Genomic DNA, 20,608 nt, shown 5'->3' with positions numbered 1-20,608 from the left:
ACAAAAAGCTGTTTTGGATAGGTCAATTGAAAATTTCAAGACTGAGATTGATTGATTTTTTTGTTAGGCTACAGTATTAAAGGAAAATGGAACCAACAACAATAATTTGTATTTATATAGCATCTTTGACATAATAAAATGTCCCAGGGTGCATCACAGAGGTATTATAAAACAAAATGTGAAACCAATCCACATAAAGAGATATTAGGGTAAATGACTAAATCTTGGTCAAAGTGGTAGGTTTTAAAGAATGTCTTAAAGGAGGAAAGAGAGGTGGAGAGGCAGAGAGGTTTAGGGAGGGAATTCCAGTGCAGGGCCTAGACAACTGAAGGCACGGTCACTAATAATGGAGCAATTAAAATCAGGGATGCTCATGAGGCCAGAATTAGAGGAGCACAGATATCTTGGAGGGTTCTAAGGCTGGAGAAGATTACAGAGATAGGGAGGGGCAAGGCCATGGAGGGATTTGAAAACAAGGATGAGAATTTTAAAATCCAGGCATTCCTTAACTGAGAGCCAATGTAGGTCAGCAAGCACAAGGGTGATAGGTAAACGGCATTGGGCGCGAGTTAGGACAGGACAGCAGAGTTTTGGATGACATCAAGTTTACAGAGAGTAGAATGTGGGAGGCTGGCCAGGAATGCATTGGAATTGTCAAGTCTGGAGGTAATGAAGGCATGAATGAGGGTTCCAGGAGAAGAAGAACTGAGGTAAGGGAGGAAATGGGCGATATTACAGAGGTGGAAATAGGCAGTTCTAGTGACGGAGCGGATATGTGGTTGAAAGCTCATCTCAGGGTCAAATACAACACCAAGGTTGGGAACAGTCCGGTTCAGCCTCAGACAGTTGCCGGGCAGAGGGATAGAATTGGTCGCTGGGGAACAGAGATGGCAGCAGGGAATGAAGGCAATGGCTTCAATCTTCCCAATATTTAATTGGAAGAAATATCTGTTTATCCAGTACTGGATGTCAGACAAACAGTCTGACAATTTAGACAGTAGTGGGGTTGAGAGAGGTGGTGATGAGGTAGAGCTGGTGTTGTCAGCATACATGTGGAAACTGGTGTTGTTTTCGGATGATGTTACTGAGGTGCAGCATGTAGATAAGAAATAGGAGGGGGCCATGGATAAATCCTTGGGAAACACCAGAGGTAACTGTGCAGGAATGGGAAGAGAAGCCATTGACGATGAATGGAATGGGCGAATGCAGTCCCACCCAGCTGGATGACGGTGGAGAGACGTTGGAAGAGGATGGTGTGGTCAACCAAGTCAAAGGCTGCAAACAGGTCAAGAAGGATGAGGTGGGATAGATTGCCTTTGTCACAGTTACTTAGGATGTAACTTGTAACTTTGATAAGAGCCATTTCAGTCCTATGACAGAGGAGGAAACCTGATTGGAGGGATTCAAACACAGAGTTCCGAGAAAGATAAGCATGAATTTGGGAGGCGACAACACATTCAAGGACTTTGGAGAGGGAACGTAGGTTAGAGATGGGGCGGTAGTTTGCAAGGATGAAAGGGTCAAACGTTGATTTTTTTGAGGAGAGGGGCAATGACGGCAAATTTGAAGTAGAGAGGGACAGAACCTAAGGAGAGAGAACTGTTAACAATATCAGCTAATATGGGACCAGGGAAGGGAAGTCAATAGTTTAGTGGAAATAGGGTTGAGAGAGCAGGAGTTGGTCTCATGAACAAGATGTGCTCGGAGAGGGTATGAGTGGAGATAGGAGAGAAATTAGGGAAGGAAACAAGCTCAGGGCTAGAGAAGGGGGAGCCTCAGAGGAGGTTTGCCCTGGTGGGCTAGGAGAAGGGAGGAAGTGGCAGAGGCAGATGAATAGATGATCTCAATCTTGGTAACAAAGAAATCCATGAGCTCCTCGGATGTATTGTTGGAGATGAGGGTGGAGGAGGGGATACCGGTTTAAGACGACAGCTTGTAATAGAGAAACAAAGCTGGGCATTACCTTTGTATTCCAGGATGATCTGGGAATAGTGAGCAGTTTTCGCTGATGAGAGCAGGACCTGATAGTGCTTTATGTGGTCCAGCCAGATCTGGCAGTGAATGATGAAACCAGTTGTCCATTATATCCATTCAACTCTGTGTCCCTTGGACTTAAGGGAGTGGAGATGAGGGCTGTACCGGGGGAATGGCTAGGGTAAGAGAGATTAATGGGTTTAATAGTGTAGGGATGAGGGTGTGGTTGAGCTGATGAGTGGCTGCAGAAATGTCTTGGTGAACAGAGGGCCAAAGCCTAGACAAGTGGGAATTTGAGAGTGCAGTTCTAAGTGAATTGGGGGAGAGTTTTTTCCAGGGGCAGATACAGAAGGGGTTGGAGAGGGATGTGAGTGGAGAGAAAGGAACCAAGGTGAGTAAGTCTATTTAAGATACAGATCAGTTATGATCTAATTGAATGGTGGAACAGGCTCGAGGGGCTGAATAGCCTACTCCTGTTTCTATTTTCCTTTGTGTGCACATACACTGTATAAATCAACAGGTTATTGATTTATATACTGTGGGAGTACCTTAAACATATGAACCACTGTGGTTCAAGAAGGCTCAGCACCACCTTCTCAAGGCCAACTAGAGATGGTCAATAAATGACAGCGATGTCCACATCCCCAGAACCAATTTTTAAAAACTGGTTATTTTGCATCCTCTATCTCACAGAAAAAATACTGTAATTATATTAGGTAATGTGAAATTATAATCATAATCTACCTGAAAATCTGTACTATGGAATCCAGTGTAAATCACTTTCCCATATACACATTATGCTACAACAGTTGGCCTAATTGCAGTTTGGCTAAATCTGCTATCTGATGTGGTAATGAGCCAAGCATGGCAGGTTTGATCCTCATGTCTGTGCTTAGTTACTGTGCATCAGTTCAGACAATTGGGTTCTTTAATTGGCTTAAGTAACTCCAGACTAGAGGGCAGAGAGGAAAAAAATCATCCAGGGTTCCCACTCCTGCTCCTATCCAGTCACTCAAAGTAAAAATTTGGTGAGGATTGGTTTGGCCGTGGTGCTTCCATTGGTCAAACGAATTGCTGAAACTCGGTGTCCAGGCTCCCGTCTGAAGTCGTTTCGCAGAGCACTGCTGGGCTCCTGTCAGTCTTGAAACCAGAGCCACAAGAAGCCATACAAACATTGATTAGCTTTCCAATAATAGGGTTTGCTTGTTGCTTGAATTTCTGCCAAGCAGAATCGCAGCTTGAATCAACTGTCATCACAAATTCTAGGGCATAGCTTTTATTTAACATTGGGCGGCAGCGGTGAAACCAGAAAATGCTGGAAATGCATAATGCATCAGTGAGCAAGGAAAGTAGATTAACATTGTGGGTGGGAATCTTTGTCAGAATTGTAGCTTCTGGTGAAGAGTTCCAGCAGAAATGTTTGTCTACCTTCCTCTCTCAGATGTTTACTGAGCTATTGTTCATTTCCAGAATTTTCTGTTTGTCCAGTGTGTATGTTTCTTTTTTTAAAAAATCTCATTGATGAATTGTGGCGTCTGACTCCTGTCTTTCTGGTCACAACATCCCACACAGAAGGGATTTAAAGTGCCATTAGCAGCTCCTAAAATAGAGCTGGGAAAATCTTCAGTAAATATATTAAAACCTTTTCCAGCATCTTCTGCCAAAACTGCCGCCAAAGGATGATGACAATGATGGCGACCAGGATAAAAATAATAGCCACCAAGCAGCCAATGAGGATTCGAGTGTTGCTGTCGTCCACCTTGTGCATTGGGTTGATGTCTGAGAACACAATGGGGAAAATGGGAATTGTTATGCTGGGTTGCACAAAATTGAGTGAGAATAGCGTACAGTTAAATAACATGCTTGCATCTCTGACATCAATAGACAAAAATTTCATCTTACCTCTCAGATAAATTGTAAATATAGAGTGCAAGGAGCATTCTTACAAAAGTGGCAGTGAGCTGGGAAAGAGTATTCTTATAGCCAAGGCATTTTGGCAGGACAATAAGCTATACAATTGCACCTAATCTATGCAACATAGAAGCTAATCATGTTAGATTTTGACCATTGGGACATTTCTCAAATTGCTGCTATTATTTCATGAAAGCAGAAAAAGACAAAGAAACAATGAAGGACTATCAAACAGCAGTTGTTACGTGGTGGTAACAAACACATTATTTAAGCAAAAAGAACAACTTATTCTGAAGGAATAATTCTTTTGGAAAACCAACTGGGGAACACTAACAGAGGTTTTGTTCAAACATCTACTGAGGTATTAGGTGAATGGATTGTCTCTTACCTATTTCACTGTGGGTTGTGCTGTCTACATTCACAGTCGGGTAAACCCCTGAAGTGTTGTACATTGCGGTGTCTGCAACAAGAAACAATGGCGCCATTGTGAAAACATATTTAGCCAATCAGTTGGTGGAAACAAGTAACAAATCACACCAAGTTTATAAATGATCATGAACCAATACCTGCCACTATCAAACAGTTTTATTTAAGAGGGCAATGCAAGATTGGATGATGAGGACAAAACAATTTGCTTGTTAGGTTTTAGCTCGTACTAGAGAGAAGCTCTTGTGCATACATTTCAGTTGAATGACTTGATGGCCAATGTCTAAGTTAATGGTAGAGCAGTCTCATTGTCAGGTTTGAGGAGGTGCCAAATAGTAACCTCCTGTCTGGATTGGAGCTAAGATAAGAGTTGCTTTGAAAGAGCTGATGCAGATGTGATGGGCTGAATAACCTCCTTCTGTGCTGTACTAGTCTATGATTCCATAAGTTGTCAGGAAATTTAACAACCAGGTCTCAGAATGTAACAATCAAACCTCAGCTGGCAGCAAAGAGTTATCTCAAGCCAAGTTCGGATGTTACTGAGAAATGATCCCATGTGAACCTTCATCTGGTACTAAACAATATTGTGGACACATCATCTTGTAAAGAAAGGCAGGAGAAGTTCAACAGCATCTCGAGGTCAAATTCAGCATCCTGATTTTCTCTTTCACTTACCATTTAAATTATGAGAAAATAATTGGGGTCAATATGTCATTTCTTCCTTAAGCTTGTGTGATGTTTGAACTCCCAATAAGATATTCATATTATATCACAGCTTATTTAAACCAGGATCAAATTCCAACATGTTGCTATAGCATGTTGGAGTATCACTGTCTCCTACGGTGGAATGGAGGGCTGCAGATTTTCACCACAGTGGGAAGTCCCAAGTATAGGTTAGCGGCTCCCAACAGCGGGGACAAAAATCAAAGTGAGAGCTAGGCCAGTACCTGAAAGACTAGCTGAACATTGAAGAGGACTGGGAGCAGGTACATGAGGTGTAAACTTGAGAGTCCTAAATGGCGAATAAATGAGGGATTTCATATTCTTAAAATAGGTGAAATGAAAACAGCTGCCCTTATATATATATTCTTGACACTTGTTCTTAAAACAACCTATCCTACATTTTTTCCATGTGCGACTGAACTTTTCTTAACAGCAATGATATGGTATTTTTCCAAATATTTAGAAAAACTAATGTTAAAGATACATCACACATATATTGTTAGATTAGAATTCGGAATTTACTGTTAATTTTAAGTGCCTCTGTCAAAATAGTGGAGAGAGGTATTTGATACAAATGCATTAAATGTTTGTACAATTGCATTGGTCAACATGAGTGCCAGGCTTACATTTTTACTGTGTGTACCAAGAATGGTATAAACTTCTGGGACCATAGAATATGACTCCCCCTTCCTCGATCTCTCATGAAAAAGAAAACAATTTGAAATTTGAAATCTGCAAAATTATTAATTCATACATTAATGCACGAGTATGAAACTCTGCTGTCTATTTTTTAATGAAAGAGTTAACCCATTAAAGGTAAACAAGTTAATAACTTCCTTCAGATAGCAGACAAGGGATTTCATACAAATGCTTTAAGGGTGTTTGGTACTGATAATACACAGTGCAATTTTCAACACCAGGGTATTGAGCACACTTTCCTTCTGAAAAAAGTGTTGATTATGTCTCTTTCTCCTCCCACCCTTTGCTTCAGCCATTAAGTAAAATCTCCACATAAATTATTCATATTTTTTCTTTATATTCCTTTGATTCTATGTATATAACTTTAAATGGCAGAACTTTGCAGAAAGTAATTTTTTAAAACATTAGGTTGTCGGAAGTGTATTTTTAATGGAGATTCTGGAACAAAAAACATCAAGTTTCATACATGCTAGGTGGACAGCTATATCTGAAGAGAAAGAGCATCCATCTTGTACAGTAGTAGGTTTTCCTACTAGGAACTGAGCATTGCTGCCCCCAAACATTTCTCTGTAAGAGTCTGTTACTTCTTTAAGCCACATCTCGCTATTTGTTCTAATGAAAGTTAACTTTACAGATGCTGTGACCAACTTACTAAGTGTTCCCAGTATTTTCTGTTTCTGCCTAACATTTCCAGCATCTACAATAATTGTTGTTTTTGCTGTCACCATTTGTTCCCCTAATCAACTATTTGTCTGACCAAATAATTGCCGTGGTTTCAAAAAACGTGTAAGGGAGCTTGTTCCTTGCAAACCAAGCTGAAGATGGATGCAGGCAGATGGAAAGAAGAAGCTGTGATGGGGACAATGAAAAGGGGCATTGGGTGAGAGGTCACTCAAGCGGTTTAGTATTTGACTCCGCAGTAGGTTACTAGTTTCTAAAGCAACCCTCAATGGGGAGAAATAGCAGAATAATATTGTGGGAATGGAGGGTGAAAACATTTCTAACAGAGATAGCATGGAACTACCTGACTGGAAGGAAATTTCACTGAACATCATCCATATATCAGCAAAGTAGAATTGGCACATGATGGAGTTTGCCATACGGTGTTGTAGTGGAATGGTGACAAAACGAGCGCTTGGATTGACATCATCTAGAACTAGAACAGATGTAGCTGGGTTTGGCTCCCATTTACCCGGTTCTGAGCAGAAGAAGCATTGAACTTCCCTGAATATCTTCACTGCCTTTGTGAACATGTTATTGCAATGGACCTGCAGTGATGAAAGGATAAAGTTTATATTTTAGATTTGTACACTAAATTCAACACAACCCCACTCCCCACCACCCCACCCCACCACCACACCCCCCCCCCCCCACCCCCGCCCAAACCAGTATACAGGTTTCTCACAAGTCTTCTCACTCATAATATGTGACAAAGTTCAACTGCAACCTTTTACCATTTATTCATGTAGCACCAAATGCTTCAATAGAACGTTTTCTTGAACCCTGCAAGCTGCCTTAGCCATTTTCAAGTACAATGGAATCTCAGACACAAATCTCTCAATTATACACTACTTTCCTTCTCTTAGTGGAAGCTGCATTACAATTAGGGAAGGGCCCAAACCTCCACAGAATGTATTCCTGATAAGATACAATAAAGTAATTAATCCTAAGAGCTAATTGTTGTGTATTCACTGAGTAACTGCAGACACACCCTGAGCAATCTTTCAAATCGCTCAAACTTCCTCAAAAGCGACTTTGGGAGTTCCAAAAATGCATCACAATGTTCTTCAGACTGTAATCTCTTGAATGAAATGTAAAAAAAAATCAATCCCATCTGTTCGTCATCTTTTTGTTGTGTATTCACTGAATAAATCTAACACGAGGTCTTATTGTAAGCAGCCATTGTTGAACTTTATTTACACCTCCCCCACAAAGAGGGCAGCAGAGAGGCAGTACTGCAGTATAACAAAATGCTCAGCTAGTTCAATACACTTCAGCTATTTCAATAAACTACACTAATACATCGATAATATAGGGCTAATATTGAGCAAATATTGAGCAAATAAAACCTTTCTGGTTTTTGGATCTGATAGTCCAATTTAGCTTGTGTCAATTTAGCTTAGTGATAGCACCCTTGTCTCTGAAGTTTCTCCGTCTGTCAGGAAATTTCTAAAACTTTTTTAAAATAGTGTTTTACTTACTTCTGCGTCTTATGATGTGGGGCCCACCAGCTATTAAAGTTTTCAATGAATCAGAAGAAGAACTCAAAACTCCGGTCTCTTCCTAATTTCCCCATTCCACCATCTGTTGAGTTTGGATTTAGCAAAAGCTAGCAACTGTAGTTATTAACAAAAGCTTTAGTATCTATCTGCTTGTGACAACTTGAAACTAATATACTAAGTTTTCTCTTGCACCTCTGCAGTTGTAAAATTTGAATTTTAACTGAGGTCGACACTTCAATCTGTTGGACATATATGTAATTTTAAGCTAGGATTGCTGATGAGGAAAAAATTGCAGTTCATCTATAGATCTACCTTCAGTCACACAATCTTTCAGAAACTGATCTATGCAATCACTGTGCCAGAACTAATGGGAACCTAATAGTTACAGGACACTATTTCTAGGTCCATTCACACTGCACAGGGAAAGTGATGCAGAAGCTATGCAAACAAGGGATGAAATTCCCAACTATTTATAATAGATATTGTATTAAGCAGTTAATGCTGGTCATCATGATGCCACCTTTAAAATGTCATTTTTCAGGTATTTCAATTTGTGTGAATTGGGATTTAGTGAATCTAAGTACTAATGAGATATTTCTGTGCCAAATGACACTTAATTGAAGAGGTTATTGGTTCTTAAATTGTGACCTGCACAGCTTTCTAAAATATTTTCAAATGAAAATCTACTGAACAAACCATTCCATCAGGGCTCATGTTTGGATGCCATGGGTACAAATGATGGGAGTCAGCAACAATAACTTGCATTTGTATTGCGTCTTAAACGTGATAAAACCTCTCAAGGTGCTTTACAAGCATTATCAAACAAACTCTGACACCAACACGCATAAGGAGATATTAGGCTTGATATCCTAAAGTTTGATCAAAGAGATAGGTCTTAAAGGAATGTTTTAAAGGAGGAAAGTGAGCTAAAGGGGTAGAGCAATTTAGGGAAACAATTTCAGAGCTTAGGGCCTTGGCAGCTGAAGGCACTGCCACCAATGGTACAATGATTAAAATTGGAAATGCGAAAGAGACCAGAACTGGTGGTGCACAGGGATCTTGGGGGCTGTAAGGCTGGAGGAGATCACACAGATACGAAGGGGAGAGGCCACGGAGGGACATGAAAACAAAGATGAGAATTATAAAATTGAGGCGTTGCTTAACCAGGAGCCAATGTTGGTCAGTGAGAAGAGGAGAGATAAGTAAAAGGGTGGGAGCTATAGTCCCCTGCTCTTAAAGCTCCGCATCAAGAATTGTTTTGCATAATTAGCACTGTCCTGATTCTATTCGGTACAGTAGCCTTTTATTAACTTGTAAATGCTGGGAGCCATAGATTTACCCATTGTGATGCCTAAATTATGACTTTGTGAGGTCCCATAAAGAACAATAATTATATGGACACTTTGTTTTATAATTCTAGCTGCTACTGAAGCACAAAAGGACCATATCTTTTTCAATAAATGTCAAACTGTACTTTATGGAGAAGAAAAATATGGGAAATAAGTACATTTAGAATAAAGAACTTTCCCCATATATGTAATGTCAAAAAAAAATTAAAAACTACTCTGAGAGGTTGGAAGTTATTTAAAAAAAAATATTCCTTGCCAATTTTCAGCCTGTCCTTTCCTCTCCTGAAGGTATTAAATCCTTTATGGGGCACAATTCCGCATGAAAGAAAGATTTGCATTTTTATAGCGTCTTTTACAACCTCAGGATGCCCCACTGCACTTTGCAGCCAATAAAGTATTTTTGAAACAGTCACTGCTGTCATATAGGAAACCAGTAAATGCACAGCAAGGTCTCATGAACAGCAATGAAATGAATGACAAGAGAGAGCTATTTTAGGTGTTAATTGAGGCATGAATGTTGGCCAGGATACCTCGCCTGCTGCTTTTGCAATAGTGGCATGGGATCTTTCACATCCACCTGGGAGGCCCTGACTAGGCCTTGTTGTAACATCTCATCTGAAAGACCGCACCTCCAACATTGCAGCACTCCCTCTGTACCGCACTGAAGTGTTAGTCCAGATTATGCAATGGGATGTAAAGCCACAACCTTTTGACTCAAGAGGTGAGACTGCTCCAAACTGAGCCACAACTAACAACTAACACAGGGAATATTTGTTCTCCTGCATCTGACTATTGTTCCTCTGAAAGCATCCGCAGTGAGTGTGACAGACTATTCAACTGAAGTGAAGTGTGCTTCCGAAGCCCTCCTTAATGCACTAGCCTCATAAGTCACTGTACAGTCATATGGAACAGGAATCTGGGCTTGTCTTTCCTATCCTAGCAAAGAGCAGAGAGATCAGATGCAGAGCCTCTTCTGCCATCCTAGCTGAAATAAGGCAACTCAACACAGACTGGGACTGGAACTTGAGACTTTTGCAGATACACTGAATTTTTAAAAATTATTCGTTCTTGGAATGTGGGCATCACTGGCTAGGCCAGCATTTATTCCCCATCCCTAATTGCCATTGAGAAGGTGGTGGTAAGCTGCTTTCTTGAACTGCTGCAGTCCATGTGGGGTAGGTACACCTACAGTCTGTTAGGAAGGGAGTTCAAGGACCTTGACACAGCGACAGTGAAGGAACGGCGATATAGTTACAAGTCAGGATGGTGTGTGGCTTGGAGGGGAACTTGCAGGTGGTGGTGTTCCCATGCATCTGCTGCTCTTGTCCTTCTAGGTGGTTGAGGTCGTGGGTTTGGAAGGTGCTGTCTAAGGAGCCTTGATGCGTTGCTGCAATGCATCTTGTAGATGGTACACACTGCTGCTACTGTGCGTCGATGGTGAAGGCAGTGACTGTTTTTGGACAGGGTGCCAATCAAGCGGCTGCTTTGTCCTCGATGGTGTCAAGCTTCTTGAGTGTTGTTGGAGCTGCACCCATCCAGGCAAGTGGAGAGTATTCCATCACACTCCTGACTTGTGCCTTGTAGATGGTGGACAGGCTTTGGGGAGTCAGGAGGTGAGTTACTTGCTGCAGGATTCCTAGCCTTTGACCTGCTCTTGTAGCCATGGTATTTATATGGCTACTCCAGTTCAGTTTCTGAAATCACTAATAAACTCACTGAGCCAGACACAGCGCCGGTATTGCTAGTTTTAATTATTTTCCTTTGCTGTCATTTTTGCCCATCTCTTTCTGTGGGAATCTGTTCAGCTAACGTAAGTGGTGGAAACATCTATGACTGATTCTGATGTCTGCCCCTGATGTTATTGGCCTTTGTAATGGGAACGTGGAAGTTTAACTCTTTACAAGGTTGATTGGGAAATCCATGTCATTTTCCAGAGTGGTCCATTAGACCACCACTGGAATTACAGCTGCAGTTCACTGGAACCCAGAAGGAAATTTGGAGTCGTTGTTCTTTAGTGATGTTGGGATGCGATGAAGATAGTTTTTTTCCCCTCTTTCCTGGTTTCCCAGTCTACCAACAACTCAATTTTAAAAATATCATCCTTATTTTCAAATCCAGCCATGGTCTTACCCCACCCTAGTTCTATAACCTCCTCCAGTCTACAACCCTCCGAGATCTCTGCGCTCCTCCAATTCTGGCCTCTTGCGCACCACCAATTTTCATTGCTCCATCATTGGCGGTCATGCCTTCAGATGCTTAGGCCCTAAGCTCTAGAATTCCCTCCTTAAACCTCTTCAGCTCTTTATCTCACTCCCCTCCTTTAATATGCAGTTTAAACCCGACCTCTTTAACCAAGCTTTTGCTCATCTGTCCTAATATCTCCTTTGTCAAATTTTGTTTGATAACGCTCCTGTGAAGCACCTTGGAATGTTCCATTATGTGAAAGATGCTTTATAAATGCAAGTTGTTGTTGGTCCGTTAATCTCATGTAAACACTCTGACCACAAAACTTTTGATGATGTTCAGAAGGAAAGAAAGGAAAAAAAGCACGGGTTGCACCTTCATTGCTGTGAAATTTCGGATGCGATCAAACTCAAAGAGGATTTCCACATAGCCATTTTCAAAACTGTCGTTCCGCCATCCCAAGTAGTCGTACCCTGGCCACACATTGTATACATGACTCTGTGTGAAATCGTCCAAACCCCAGACACCATCTGTCATCTGGCCAAGCCCTTCTGAAACCATTCTGGAAACAAAGAGACATGATGAAGTTTATTCAGAAACACAGAACAATAGAATCAACCTGGGCTTAAAAGTTGCTAAGCATCATTACATGGTTTATGGGATTCTATGCAGGCAAATCAAGTTTCTTTGCACTTGGCAGCAAGCTTTTTATTCTACCAAGAGGCAGAAGATTAAGAAAATGAATACATAGAATAGCTACAAAAGCAAAGTACTGTGGATGTACTGTTCTGATAAAAGGTCATCAACCTGAAACGTTAACTCTGTTTCCCTCTCCACAGATCCTGCCAGACCTGCTGAATATTTTCAGCATTTTATGTTTTTATCCTATAGAATAGTTAGTCCGTTAGTGAGATGCTAATTCCAATAATGATGTCTTAGCATAAATTTTCCACAAAAGAAACCAAGAAAAGTAAAGGTAAAGGTTGTATTGTATTTACATTTCTTTAAATGAGCAGTTGCACTTTCAAATACCCCCTGCAGAAGGAAGCACTGCAATAAAGTACTCCTGTATTTAGTGCTTTTTAAGTTAGCATTGTGCTAAATATTTTGTGAAATTGTTTACATTGCATGGCAGTGTTGTAACTTGTCAATAATATTATCTGAAGGTACATTCATTGCTGTATGAATACACCATTCTTTCCCAATATCAGTATATTATAGCCACTCTATTTCTCTAACAGTCATGTATTTAGTCTCATCCCATTGCTGTCGTTCTGCAGAGCTTTTCATTGCTCTGTGTAGAGCATTGATGCTAAAACTAGCATTGATGTAAAGTGAAAAGTGACTTGAATCTCTTATAAACCAGGGCCTGACCTGACATTAGAGTGCAGAAGAGTGCAAGTCTCTGATGGACAGAGTTTCACTCTGCTTCACTATGGAGTCAATTTGGTAACACACAATAAATACTACACATATTTGGTACAAAATCAAAACTGTGTTGCACCAATGCTAAATTTGTAAGCTAAGTGTATCTTCATTTGCTGCACAGCTAGAGCCAATGAGATAATTAAATAGGTATTAGCATTAGCATTACAGCATTAGCAACCATGTGATAACGCATCACCTATTTCAAATGCCTTATCAATGCAGTCCCAGCAGATGTCCCATTCTAGTTAGTGCAGGAGTTTAAACTTCAATAAGTTGAGATCTTGATGAGAAATAGCTAGCGAATCCCCACAAGTTTTAACAATATGCTTTATCCAACAGTGAGTGAAATTTTCTCATTTTGGAGGGAATATTCACCATAAGTGATGCACAGTGTAGATCACTGAAGATCCATTTCAACACACAACCTGATACAATTTTCCTCCAGAGTAAATGCTCAATCTATTATCTTTATAAGCTGCTTTTCTTAAAGAGAGGTTGAATTACCAAGAAATAGTGGACAAATGTACTCTATTTGCACCATTGAAAGAATAACTCATAGTAAAGTGACTTAAGAAGCTACCTTTAAGATGTGAAGGCTTTAGAGAGGGTGCAGAAAAGATTTATGACAATGATTCCAGGGATGAGGGACTTCAGTTACATGAATAGATTGGAGAGCTGGAGTTGTTTTCCTTAGAGAAGCAAAGGTTGAGTCGAGATTTGATAGAGGTATTCAAAATCATGAGGGGTCCAGACAGAATAGATAGAGAGAAAGTGTTCCCATTGCTGGAAGGGTCGAGAACCAGAGGACACACATTTAAGATGATTGGCAAAAGAACCAAAGGCGAGATAAGGAAAAACCTTTTTACACAGCGAGTGGTTAGGATCGGGAATGCACTGCCTGAGACTGTGGTGGAGGCAGATGCAATTTTGGCTTTCAAAAGGGAATTCGATAAGCACCTGAAGGCAAAAAAATTGCAGGGCCACGGTGAAAGGGCGGGGGAGTGGGATGAGCTGAATTGTTCCCGCAGAGAGCTGGCATGGATTAAATGGGCTGAATGGCCTCCTTCTCTGTTGTAACTATTCTATGATTCTTATTATTAGTCAAATTTATATCCACTTTGTACCAGACAAAATCATCAATCGTCAACATTTCTCATACAAAGAACTTGCATTTATATAGCGCCTGTCACATCCATTAGATGTGTTCAAGTGCTCCACAGCAAATTCATTGTTGTTGATGTACAGTCACTGTTGTTTTATAGGCAAATGTGGCAACCAACTTGTGCACAGGTCGCATATAGCAGTGAGATGAATGAGAAATTAAATCTGTTATTCGAGGTGCTGACTGGGGGATAACTGTTTGTGTTTGGTAGGACATGGGGAGAACTCCCCTCCTCTTCTTTAAATAGTGTCTGGATCTTTACCATCCATCTGAACAGGCTGATGGAGCCTTTTTCTCATTGCTTCATCTGAATGATGACAACCCATAAAATGCAGCACTCTCAATTTAAGATTGTTAATCAATCTTTGTAGATTGTATGTATGAGTAGTGGGATCAGGAAATTAGAACTGTGAAGGCAGTAACAACAGCAATACAACAGAAAACAACAGCAGCAACTTGCATTATATCTAGTGCTACGACCAGGTGAGAAAGGTGTCTAGGGGTCCCTTTTAGCCTTCACCTGGTCTTAATGTAACAGGGTTTAATTTTAAACACACTGTGTTTTGAGCTCCCTCTTAGTGAATCCTTGTTCACTGCTTTCCAATTATAAGGCAAAGAAACGAGCATAAACAGGCTTTCTTAGGTTTAAAGAAGAAAAGTGAAATTTATTAAAACTTAAACGTAAACTCTAATTCGGTTAATGCCTTGGGGTTCATGTGTCTTCAATGGGTCTTTAATTCCGTGAGAAAGAGACGGATGCATGCCTTGCCCCACGCTAGCATGCATGCACGATACGCACATGCAAATACAGACAGAAAGGAGCAGAAGAAAAAATAAGTAGAGAAGTTTGAGGCAATATCAGAAGAGTTTCTTGTTACTGTGCTTTGAGCTCACTGTAGTCCTTTTGCAGGTAGTCTTGTTTTTTGTTGGGCCCCAGTATTCTTCTTAAACTTTGTTCACTGTAGGAAACTTTTCTCTCTTGGGGTTCATGTGTCTTCAATGGGTCTTCAGTTCCGTGAGAAAGAGAAGGGAGTAGACAGGAGAGAGATGTTCTCAGTCCAGGAGCAAAGAGCTTTCTGAGCTCAAATAAAAAAACCAGCCAGATAGTCATGTGACTAAACTGGTCTGACCACGTCGGTTTGTATAGTCAGCCATCTTAGCAGTTAACCTGGAATGCTGATCTCTCCACCTTCGTCTGGTAATCAAAAGTCCATTGTGGATTAAATTGGAGCAGGGAGTGGTCCCTTTGTCCTTTCCAAGCACTGTCTGTTACTATGCAAATGTCTTTCCAGTCAGGGGGTTGGTAACCCCTTGTAATAGGCCTTCTTTTCTTCCCAGCAACAATTTTAAAATTTAATGTCCATGTGGCAAAATATCTGTGCCCCATTCTTGGAAGATGGGGGCCTGCATGACACTAGCTTTTCTAACATAGGAAAAGGTCCCAATGTGTTTCACAGGAGCATTATCAAACAAGCATTGATACTGAGCCAAGGAAGGATATATCAGAAAGGATAACTAAAAGCTGGGTCAAAAAGCTAGGGTTTAAGGAGGGTTTCAGAGGAGGAGAGAGAGGTGAAAAGGCAGAGATGTTTAGGGAGGGAATTCCACAACTTAGTACCAAAGCAGCTGAAGGCACAGTCACCAATGGTGGGGTGAAGGGAGTGGGGATGAGTAAGAAACCCGTGTTGGTGGAACATAGTTGTCGAAGGCTGGAGGAGGTTACACAGATAGGATTCGCAATTCAATAAAAGAAAATAACTAACTGCATAGTTAAAACAGAATAAATATCAACAACCTGTGTAGCACAGAAAACTAATATACTGAGTGATATTCAAGCTTCTTGTTGTAAAAAGGTCATTTTTTTGGTAAGATTCCATTGCTTAAAAAAGTTTGTTATTCGCTCTGCACCACATCCTGGTGTAGGACAAAAAAATTTGTTTCAAAATAGGCTCAAAATTCTCAAGTGGCTTGAAATCATGCAATGTGGTCAGCACCACTTCCAGGTCAGAAAATTCCATTGTTTGGGAGAGTGAGCATTTGATTTAATAAGAAGCTGAATTCGCTAGCAGATAATTCTAGAAAAGTAGAACTAGATAAAACAAAAACCTGTTTAAGACAGATACATTTTTAGTTAGCAGTTCAGTCCTATATGTTGTGCTGTATTTAGTGCTTATCTGCACAGGTTTCTCCTCTTTCTTTCTTCCCAACCCTCCCCCTCAACCCCTCTGATTTATATTACAGCAACCTTACAGTGTCTAGGTTACAGCATTTACAATACAAAAGGTGCCAGCCTTGGCTCAGTTGGTAGCACTCTCACCTCTGAGTTAGGTGGTTGCATATTCAAGTCCCACTCCAGAGACTTGAGCACACAATCCAGGCTGACTGTTCAATGCTGAGGGAGTGCTGCACGGACGGAGGTGCCATCCTCAGATGAGACAATAAACCAAGACCTCAGGTCAATGTAAAGGATCCCATGGCATTATTCCAAAGAAGTGCAGTGGAGTTTGCCCAGCACCCTGAAATGACCTGATGTTGTGAATGCTGTATAAATGCACATTGTTGTAAATTTTCTTTCTTACTCTAAAGGGATGATGAGACAAAGGGACTATCCATCTCATTACCATGGCACTTCCATTTAAAGGCACAAGATGGGACGATTTAGAAACGCCTGACCAAAGCATTCAAAGTGTAAACCATACGAAAGTTACTCCTGTTTCTATTATTGGAGAAATAATCTGTATCTAATTTCTTCTGATTTTCAATGTTATTTTCCAACAAATGCCAGAGTACACCATGGACATCTGCAGCAACAGAAGAAACGGCTGGGAATGAAATGTAAAACGATGTGATGAACAAATCATTTAGCAAAGGTTGTGCCACTTCAATGCTTGTCACATCCCAGGGGGGGTCCACAATTTTTCTGCAGATGTAAAGGAGTCTGGGGGGCTTGTGGGGGGTGGAGAGGGCACCAATACAAGAATGCTGCTCTCCCGATATCCAGACTAATCAAGCAGAAACTTGTAAGTTCAATTACCTAGCATTACATAGAATTAACAGCACAGAAACAAGCCATTCATAGACCAACTGGTCTATGTTGGTGTTTATATTTCACATCAGTCTCCTCCTACCCTACTTCATTTAATCCTATCAGCAAATTCTTCTATTTCTCCCTCATTTACTTGTCCAGCCTCCCCTTAAATGCATCTATGCTAGTCGCCTCAACTACTCCATGTCGTAGCACGTTCCACATTCTAACTACTCTCTGGATAAAGACATTTTTCCTCAATTCTTTACTGGATTTAATTAGTGGCTATCTTATATTTATGGTCCCTTTTTTGGACTTCCTCATAAGTGGAAATAAAATAGGAGCCACATATTACAGGCTGTATTACTACAATCTTATTTATCTGTGAATGAAGAATCTACCATAAGTTCTTTCACTATTTTGGTGTCATGCATGCTGTTGTAATGGACTAGGTATGTCTTGAAAAGTTAAATATATAAGAGACTGAAAAATGTTTGAAAGCTGATCAGCCAACTCAATAGCCAATATAAAGGGCATGCATTGGTGTCATAATGAACCATTTACAGCAAGCAAACCATTACTCATGCATTAAGATATGGGAGACATATCCTGCGCTTAAGAGGAATTAAGAAATAGGTCCCAAGTAGATAGTGTTGGTGGCTTTTGATTCACAAGGTGCTGAATATAACCATGCAGCTTGACCTTCCCATCTTTTGCTTTCTGGCTCTCTCCCTTTCACAAAGATCAGTCTCTCCCTTTCTAACTGCTCCAATAGTTAGCAGAACCATCCGTGAATGCAATCACTCTGGTTGCTATCTTCTGTATCCTTTCAATCATTGTAATATCCTGACTGGGGTCTGAGCTATCTGGCAGGCAAAAATTAAAAGGACAATTTGTCATTGATGTTGCGGAATCCACCATATGGCGTAAATGATGAGATGAATGGTTTGGTCAGGTGTTCCTAAATCATCCTATCTTATGCCTTTCATGGAAGTACCTCAGCAGTGAGATGGTTCTTCCCTTTGTCTCATCATCCTTTTAGAGCAGGAAATATTCTGCAGCACTGAGAATCAAGTAGAATTGGTTCTGTACTATAAATGGGACATAAAGATTAAAACATGTGGAAAAGAACTAGCACTGCTGTAATCTTAATTTTCCTTGCATGCAACCAATTTCATTGAGACCAAGTCTAAATGTGACTACAAAAAATAGTGTAAAAAGGTGTGAAGAAAAGAGCTACTGGAAACTTGTTATAGCGTGTAGGACATCTTACCTTGAACTGATTGCACCATCGTAGACTGAATCATTCAAATAAACAGTGGGGCTCTTGGGTGAGAAGATCTGGTGGCCAACTGGGTTACTGTAAGACACTAGACCATCTGCATAAGGACATAAACAGGTCACATCAAAGATACACCACTTACAGCTCACTGAGATTTATCCATTTTGCACACTTTGGTGGACATTTTCGCTCCCTCCACTAGATGGACACTGAGTGGTATGAGAGTTAAAATTATAGTTGGCCCACTTACTAATCTGTTTCCACCCCAAGGCCACCTTAACGCTGGGTGGCTGAGGCACTGCTTGATTCAGGCTTGACCCTCGTGAATTGATGCTAATCAGGGTTTATCACATCGCTAGGATCCCAAAGACATTTTTATGGCGAACTGAGCGGGTTGTCTGCTGTGGAAACTCTGCTGAGTAGAAGCAGTCTGGCCAGGCATGCAGGCCCTCCAATGTAAGTCAAAAAACAAGATGCTTTTTGAGGGGCCAAGAGGAGCAGAGGTTACTCTCTGGATCTCACAACAAATAATTTAGGCCAATGATGCCCAGGATCCCTCCAATTCTGCATTCCCAAAAACCTCCCAAACCTCCCACTGCCCTCTCCCCAATGACTTTTAGCTTCCCCTTAAAGGCATCTATGCTGTTCACCTCAACCACTCCATGTGATGACAAATTCCATATTCAAACCACTCTGTGTGAAGAGGTTTCTCCTGAAATCCTTATTGGATTTATTAGTGACTTTTATATCTATGATTTCTAGTTTGGATTCTCCCACAAGCAAAAACATCTTCTCTCCGTCTATGTCTACTCTATCTAACGCCTTCATAATTTTAAAGACCTTTATCAGGTCACCTCCTAGTTTTCACTTTTCTAGAGAAAGGAGCCCCAGCCTGTTTCGACTTTTCTGATAAGTATATCCTCTCAGTTCTTGTATCATGCTAAGTAAGTTCAGAAGTAATCCACTGGGCATGGACGCTTTGGGGTAATAAAGTGCCACATAAATGTAGCTGTTTCCTTTTTTTTGTCCACTGTTAACATTCACATTCTGTGAGTCCCTCAGTTAGTTTAAAAAAAAGACCAGTGATTGTCTCGTGATCATGAGTCACACTGACGCCCATTATGCTGCCAATCTGCAGCACTACAGAGGTTTTGAGGTTTGTACCAGAAGAAAACCCAAAATTCATTTCAATCTCCAGGGATAATGATAGTTAATTCATTGATTACAGTCAGTCTGAGTCCAATTTTTGCAGTTTGGCAAGACTGAAATTGTGCTGCCTTTGCAGGCCATAATGACCCAGATTTTCCAGGAGTGTAACATAGCCCAGTCCTGTAAGCAGTTCTAAAGAGGCCACACTGACAACAAGGATCAGAAGAAGAGGAAGAAGAACGGTTCTAGTTGGGAATCAGACTGCACCTCTATTAAAGAGGCATTGTCTTCAGGAAAAAGTTACATTTCAATGTGATTTACATCAAGATACATTGTAAGGTTTGCCAATATTTTTTCACAAAGATAGTGCACTTTAACTTTTCACCAGTGGGGATTTTATAGACAGAGTGGATGGTTGGGGCATAATCTTTATTTCAGCTTTAATGCCCTTATCTCGTGAAATTGCTCCCTTTAATACCTCTCTCCCTACTTTCAGAAACTTGCTAGGAACCCTTCTCTTCAAATATGCTTGCTTCTTCCCTCCAACAACAAAAGCCTTTCTACTTCCCTTTTCCCTTGTGATCTGTGTCCATTTTTCCCTCCACCCTGTAAAGTGCTCTGAGACATCATCTGTATGTGTGAAACGATATAAATCTAAGTAATTGTCGGCATGATTGCTTTGGATTTAAATACCATCCAACCACAAGGTTCAGCCCATATTGTGCCAGTCCCAAAATAGGTCATTTTAGGAGAATCTGATTTTTATATTCTCTTCCCCTCTTTAATTCACTTGGCGAAGTGATATTGCTGCATTTGAGGTGTTACACATACACACTCACATTCATTTATATTCACACATTTACACACATGCACATATACATAAACATACACACACATTTTAAAATTCTCATCCTTGTTTTCAAAGGCCTCTCTGACCTCGCCCCTCCCTATCTCTGTAATCTCCTCTAGCCCTACAATCCTCTGAGATATCTATGCTCCTCTAATTCTGGCCTCTTGAGCATCACCTGAATTATATTGGTCCACTTTGTCTTCAGCTGCCTAGGCCCTAAGCTC

The 20,608-nt window shown here is 40.7% G+C and overlaps 1 protein-coding gene across 6 annotated transcripts in view; it reads right to left on the bottom strand.

The window, feature by feature from the left end:
* The window catches only part of ddr2a (discoidin domain receptor tyrosine kinase 2a), a 199,087-nt gene that overhangs the window by 27,256 nt on the left and 151,223 nt on the right, over positions 1-20,608 (bottom strand). For all 6 annotated transcript variants that reach the window (XM_068037746.1, XM_068037748.1, XM_068037749.1 and 3 more), the window contains 5 exons: positions 18,377-18,482; positions 11,864-12,050; positions 6,758-7,001; positions 4,274-4,345; positions 3,617-3,753 (listed from right to left, as the gene is read on the bottom strand). In XM_068037746.1, coding sequence (XP_067893847.1) covers positions 3,617-3,753; positions 4,274-4,345; positions 6,758-7,001; positions 11,864-12,050; positions 18,377-18,482 — 746 coding nt within the window. The remainder of the gene's footprint in view (positions 1-3,616; positions 3,754-4,273; positions 4,346-6,757; positions 7,002-11,863; positions 12,051-18,376; positions 18,483-20,608) is intronic.

This window comes from Heterodontus francisci, chromosome 8, assembly GCF_036365525.1.
Source record: "Heterodontus francisci isolate sHetFra1 chromosome 8, sHetFra1.hap1, whole genome shotgun sequence".
Taxonomy (NCBI): domain Eukaryota; kingdom Metazoa; phylum Chordata; class Chondrichthyes; order Heterodontiformes; family Heterodontidae; genus Heterodontus; species Heterodontus francisci.
This window is presented reverse-complemented; position numbering and strand designations above follow the sequence as displayed.